We start from the raw sequence: 6,637 nt of genomic DNA, 5'->3' as shown, positions 1-6,637 counted from the left end.
ATTCAGGATACACTGCCACAACCAGCCTCCATTCCGAGTTTGAATCCCCCTTGTTTGCCACAAAATTAGGACATCTCTCTCTCCCCTGTCGGAATTCCACTTTTCCGAACCTACCACGCCTTGACAGTTGCTATCATAGGGGTACTTTGATTCATCTAAACCGAATTTCGCCACCAAAGAATCCAGTCTCCCTTTTGTCCATTGAGCACAGGACCCCGTTCTTTCAACGCATCAAAAGCCGTTGAGGAAACCAACTTAATAGCCTCTTCTCAATCTTCTCTTTGCTCACGCAACAAGTACGTGTTCTGCTTTCGCTCCTGTTTGATTTATGCCTCAACGAGTCCTTACGCATTCATTAACACTCCCTTTATTCTTGCTACAGAACCGACCATGAATCCCTTTTTGAACTGGGCTATTATGCTCTTCGTCAGTGGCGGTGTCTTTTGGTATTACAGACTTAGATCCCCGCCCAACGTAAAAATTACGCCTTTCAAACCTGCCGCTGAGAAACACGAAAACGGGTTTCTCACCAAAAAGGCGAAGCGGAAAGTAAAGCGATCGCCAGACAACACCACCAGCAATGGCAGTCGTACCCCGCCTATCGTGGAGGTTCCAGAGATCCGAAAGGTGGTTTCCTCTACTGAAAATTGGGCTGGTGATGAGGGAATGAACAACAAGGAGTTTGCCAAGCAATTCACCAAGGCGAAAGAAGGCACCAAGCTAGCATCTGCGGATGGCAAAGCTAATAAGAACGAAGTCCGCGCCAAAACTATCGTTAGCAGTACTGTTGTGCCGGACAACAAGGATGTGACAGAGTTGTTCACTCGCACGTCATCCAGCACGGAGGAAGATGCGGACGATGACCTCTCTTCCGCAAACTCACCGGTTGTTAACCCAACTGTGCCAGTGGCAGGCAGCGTCTCCGATATGCTAGCGCCTGCCCCAGCAGTCATACCTCCCCTCCGCCTTGTTAATATCCCTCAAGTAAATGAACAGACAACAATGAAAAAGGAAAAGTCGGAAAATGTGGGGGAGACAAAGAAACAACGCCAACGAAGGCTTAAGAATGAAAATAGAAAGTTGATGGTAGAAGAATCGGAAAGAGAGCGTCGTATTCAACTTGAGAAACACCTCCACACGGCCCGAGAACTTGAACGCCGCGAGGCTGCTAAATCTAAGCCCACTCCAGCCACCAATGCATGGCAAACAAGCGCCATCAGCAGCCAACCAAATGGGCAGCCCAAATCTGCACCTGCGCCATTGCCCTCACCTCTTCTAGACACGTTCGACTCGACGCCTCAACCCACCTCCAGTCCTTCTGCTACGCCTGAGAGCATCAAGGCGTCTCCTTATTTTGAGAGCTGGGCCAACAACTTACCTTCCGAGGAAGAGCAGATACGTATTATAATGAGTGAAAGTGAGTGGACGACAGTATCTAGCCGCAAAAAGGAGCGAAAAAATGACTCCAGGCGAGCCGGAAAGTGTGAGTGCCAGTGATACAAGCAGCTCCGACTTTCAAAGCAGTAAGAGAGACGAGGGCACCGATAAAATCCCAGCAACCCACATCAGCAGCAAAACCAAGCAACGACATCTTTGTTTCCTCCAAATCTAATCGAGACCTTCAACGGCAAAGGCCATCCATTAGATTCGGACTGGGATCCTTGATGAAACTCCCAAGCCAAGTTCGTATAAACTAAACTGCATACAATCCAATGACCATGAAAAGTCAACAAATAAATTCATACACATAAGTATCCGTTTTCTGTATCTATATTATATTAGCGCTCGAATAACCACCGCTCCCTATTTCCCTTTTCACTTTCCATCCCTGCCTATACCCCACTCTCTGGTGTGCTCCACCCGATTCCCCTACTTCCGGTGGCTAATGGCGTTTGGGTCATGTTTCTTGTAGACATCTAGTATATGTCATTTTCCTTCATCCTTGTCCTTGAGATCTTTCTTTTTTTTCCCTTGTTCTTTTCCGGCGCCGCTTCCTCTTGCTGGGTTGGTTTTTTTTTTGTCTCCCACTCTGTCCGTTTTTGTACAACTTTCATCCCATCGTCTCCCATAAATTTCTCTTCTCACTTTTTGTCATATTACCATGCAACGTTTTATCTGAGTCGCATATTCTATCTGGTTTTATTCTCTCTCCTCCAACTGTACGTTTCTTATGTGGCTGTATCTCTAAATGCTTCTCTTTTTCTTCACAAACATCAAAACATTGCCAAAAGAGAGGGGTGGAGAAGCAGGAAATGTAAGGTGACAAAAACAACCTTGTACACCAACTCCTTTCCTCCTCCTTTTAAACCCAATTCTTCATTTTTCAGCATCTCTGTCTCTATCCTGAGTTCTGTCGTGTTTATTTAACCCTGTATCATCTTTTCAACGACGTCTGTGAGAATCCAAGCCCTAGTTGAGAAGAAACTTTGTATTTAATTTATCCTCATTTATATATTTATATTGTATTCACGGTTCTTCTACATTTTCCCCCGCCCCTCTCTTACTTTGTTTACCTTTTACCCCTCCAGCGTTCCCAATTCGTAATATTTTTTTTATTTTCACTGTGCTCTTTTATCTTGAACAGAGGCTCATTTTCGTCCCCCCCAATTCAAAGAACATACATTACATAAACCAAGGGGGGGGAAATGACCTTTGTTGCTGCCCTTTTACCCGTAACTATGTTTCAGACACGCACGCGGTAATATGCACTCCATCTGCCACACCTTGAAACCAACAATGTTGCTCCGGGCAACGTTAACTCCATTCAAACAAACAGAAGAGTGAGAGTGAGTGAGTACCAGTATCTATATATCCCTTCCCCTCTCAGCCATCCCAACCCGTACGCCTCCTCCTAGCTTGCGAGAGTCACAAAGTGGGTATAAAAACTCCGCAAACAACCGAAGCGGATCTCTGTCGCTGTGTTTAAGGGAAGGATATTATTATGCGGGGGATAGAAGGGAAGTTAGTGGGGAGGGAATAACGCTGGCTGGGGAAACCAATAACCGAGCCCAATGCACGAACTGAGAATAAAGGGGGGCGGGGCGGGGCGGAGCGGGGCAGGGCAGGGCAGAACGGGGTGCGGAGCTGGGGACCTACCTCCCATCCCTTGCTTTATCTGAGGGATTGGAAGAGTAAACTCGAATTTTTTGATGAGTTGTACAATGGTGATGTCTGATGCTGTTGTCAGTTCGGGTCTGCCTTTGTTATTTTATTTGTTTAGCAGCTGCAGGCGAGATTTTACCCCGTCCCCGTTCCCCCACGCACCTGTATATACTATGTAATGTAACACGTCGTACAGGACTTGAAGAGTAGGTATATTGTACAGTTCTACATCTCTTGGGACGTGGTGACATAACTCTGTAGATGGAATATATGATCTGGCGGACAACTTTTTGGCAACTGGATACAGGTGGAAGCATCGAAAATAAGAACTTTGAAGATGGATACTAGTATTTAACGTTATATTGTAGCGGTGTGTTGAAAAAAGACCTGTAGTCATATGTCTCAATAAGGCATCACAGTTACGGAGCATTGGTTTACCATCTCTGGAAGGCTTTGAAGGTGAGGAAGCGTCGTTTGCATCACAGACGCATTGTCGCAGTAATACCTCTGCATTTGGATATACTTCGTCTTCACTGTGAAGAGAATATCAGCTTTTCATGATTCAAGTTAATATTACATAGTAAAATGGCGATAGGACAAAAAAAGGTACGGATCGCCAACAAGCCACAGGGATTTCCGTATTTGGGAGCGACCGATCTTCACGTGATTATGTCCCTTACTAATCCATGGGATCCTGGTAACCATTCCTCTTTTGGTTACTCCGTCTGATTTCCGCATCGTGGCCTGTTCTCTCCAAGAGCCCCAAACAACCCAGACCTTGGCCAACACTCCGAGATATCTTGAACTTCCCCGCCCGCCCCGGCCTAATGCTATCCACTTGTTCTGCCTTTTTCTTCTTCTTCTCCTTCTCCTCTTCTGCGGCCCTGTCTCAACTCTGCTGTTTTCCGTGTATTTAACCAAGTCCCTCTTTTGAGTTCCGGTCTCGCTCCTCCAGCCACTTCCTTGTTTCCCCCCCTCCCCCCGACAAAGCGAGCTCCCCTTTGACAACCATGGCGCAAATACGCGGCACAGCGGGCTACAACCTAGGACACCAGAACCCCTTTGGCGGTCCTGGAAGAGCAGATGCTACGAGCGACCCAAGCCCGCTCGATGCTATCCGAGAGCAGACCGGCAAGATTGAGGACTGGCTAGATACTTTCTCCGACCCCATCAGGCCGTATGTTTGCCCACACTGCCTTCCCCTAGGAACCGCTGCCCATGGAGATGGAGGATGGAGGAAACCCCTATACCGCCGCAGGCTATAGGCGATCTCCATAAAACGCAAAAAACATATTCCAGCTATCGAACACCAAGGGCTAATCATTTATCACATCGTGGGATTTGTATAGTTATCTACCAGCTGTCGGCCGTTTTTTGATAGTCGTTACTTTCCTCGAGGATACTCTACGCATCTTGACTCAATGGGGCGACCAGCTATACTATTTGAAAGACTTCAGAGGAAGTACGTTTGTTTCTTTTTCTTTTTCTTTTTTCCTTTCTTTTCTTTTTTTTTTTGGCCTCCTTTCCATGGAGTTGTGGCTCCATATCTTGGCTCTTGTCCTGTCTAACCAATCAAAACTTTTTGTATGTCTGTTGTATATAGTTCCATGGGGCATATCGCATATCTTCCTCCTAATAAACATCGTTGTGATGGTCTCTGGTTCGATTCTGGTCATCGCACGGAAACATAGTGAATATGCCGTCGCGGGGCTTCTCAGTGTTGTCGTCCTTCAGGCACTTGGATACGGCCTCATCTTCGACCTGAACTTCTTCCTCCGCAACCTCAGCGTCATTGGGGGGCTTCTCATGGTTCTTTCAGACTCCTGGGTGCGCAAACGGTTTGTCCCAGCGGGTCTCCCCCAACTGGACGAGAAGGACCGGAAGATGTACATCCAATTCGCAGGGCGTGTCCTGCTTATCTTCTTGTTCCTCGGGTTCGTATTATCTGGTAAATGGTCCTCCTGGAGAATCATTTTTAGCCTGTTTGGATTGGTTGCGTGTGTGATGGTTGTCGTTGGATTCAAAGCAAAGTGGAGTGCGACCATTTTGGTTGTTATATTAAGTGTCTTCAACCTTCTGGTTAATAACTTCTGGACGGTATGCCTTCCTCCCGCTTTCCTCCCTTCGATACAAAGCAGAGATTAATCAATCATCTTAATGCAGCTGCATTCCAAACACCCACACAAAGATTTCGCCAAATATGACTTTTTCCAAATCCTCTCCATTGTGTAAGTTCCTCGGTTTTTTTTCTTCTCCAAAATCCCATTTTCTGAATTCGCCTTTCCTTATTTCTCAGCGGTGAAAATACCAACTCATTCTGACATTTCTCTCCAGTGGTGGTCTCCTTCTCCTCGTCAACATGGGACCCGGTCAATTCAGCGTGGACGAGAAGAAAAAGGTGTACTAAATCATGTATTGCCCCTTTTCCTCTTCCCAATAAATATGATGACCAGAACAAGAAAAGGAGAACATCGGAAACGAAAAAAGCGGGCCCAATTATACTAACAATATCAACATGCGAATCGTATCACTTTCTACATTTATCGATACCTGGTACTAAATCTCTTACAATATTTCCTATTCAATCTACCCGTCCATAGGTTTCCTCCTTCCGTATTTCCAACGCTTCTTTATATCTTCCTTTTCTTTCCAGCAACCCTCAATGTCTCGGATAAAAAAAAAACATTGTGTTGTTTGTCCTATCCCCTAACCATTGTTGTGCTTCTTTCGTCAGAAATCTTTTGCTCCACTCTCATAGCATAGTTGTCTCTTTAACATTTTTTATTTTGTCTCATCTTTGACAATCATGCTTTTCCCTTTGGTGTTTTGTTTAACCTTTTGTCTCCTCTCGCCCCCCCAACCATACCTCACCTGGCTCTTGTTTTGAGAAGCCTTGTGATGTTTCATTATGGTGATTTGTTTTTTACTTCACTCCAGCTTGCCGTCAACGCAAACTTCAAGTTGAATTCCATTTTCTTCACAATTTCTTTCCCTTACTTTGTGAAACCGACATTTTATATATGTATGTATGCTATGTATGTGCAATCTGATTTGTAAGGCCTTGCTATTATTTATTCTGGGGAAAGCTAATTGTTTTGGCTTGGCTCTGAAAGAGGGCTGAGTAATGTACACACCTTTTACTGCAAAAACGTTCAGTTGATTTAACCAATTTGTTGATGGCTATGCGGATTATATTTGTATATTTTTTTATACATGCAGTCCAAAAGCATGAAAGGGGTGTCCTTTTGCTGGCGAAAAGTGGAACTTGTTGGTGCAGCTGGAATCAAGAGTTTGAAGCACTCCCTGGCCTTGTGGCCCGCAGTTTAACTATGTATGGGCCAGAATCCGTGAGAATCCCCCGTGAATCAGAGCTTACTTCCTAAGTACGTTTTCTGTGGATAGTTCTACACGCCAAGATATGAATAGAAAGAAATACATCATCAGTTTCTTCACTCCATGTTTTTTTCAAATGTGGAATTAAATCTCTCTAAATGGATAGCCTTCTTTTTTTTCACTTTTTTCTCTTGGTTTTTTT

At 45.1% G+C, this 6,637-nt stretch overlaps 2 protein-coding genes across 2 annotated transcripts; both read left to right on the top strand.

Annotated features, from left to right (window-relative positions):
- Positions 1 to 390: 390 nt before the first annotated feature.
- HCAG_01858 (predicted protein) lies at positions 391 to 1,665 on the top strand (the record flags this gene model as incomplete). Its single annotated transcript, XM_001544761.1, has 2 exons — positions 391 to 1,417; positions 1,646 to 1,665. 2 exons carry the CDS (start codon positions 391 to 393, stop codon positions 1,663 to 1,665), a joined length of 1,047 nt encoding a protein of 348 aa, XP_001544811.1.
- A 2,447-nt stretch (positions 1,666 to 4,112) lies between these two features.
- Positions 4,113 to 5,509, top strand: HCAG_01857 (conserved hypothetical protein; the record flags this gene model as incomplete). The annotated part of the gene is made up of 5 exons (XM_001544760.1): positions 4,113 to 4,279; positions 4,452 to 4,564; positions 4,706 to 5,199; positions 5,266 to 5,330; positions 5,437 to 5,509. 5 exons carry the CDS (start codon positions 4,113 to 4,115, stop codon positions 5,507 to 5,509), a joined length of 912 nt encoding a protein of 303 aa, XP_001544810.1.
- Positions 5,510 to 6,637: the final 1,128 nt, after the last annotated feature.

Source organism: Histoplasma capsulatum, genomic scaffold (assembly GCF_000149585.1).
Source record: "Histoplasma capsulatum NAm1 scaffold_1 genomic scaffold, whole genome shotgun sequence".
Lineage (NCBI taxonomy): Eukaryota > Fungi > Ascomycota > Eurotiomycetes > Onygenales > Ajellomycetaceae > Histoplasma > Histoplasma mississippiense.
Note: the sequence above shows the minus strand (reverse complement) of the source record. Positions and strands in the feature narration are given on the sequence as shown.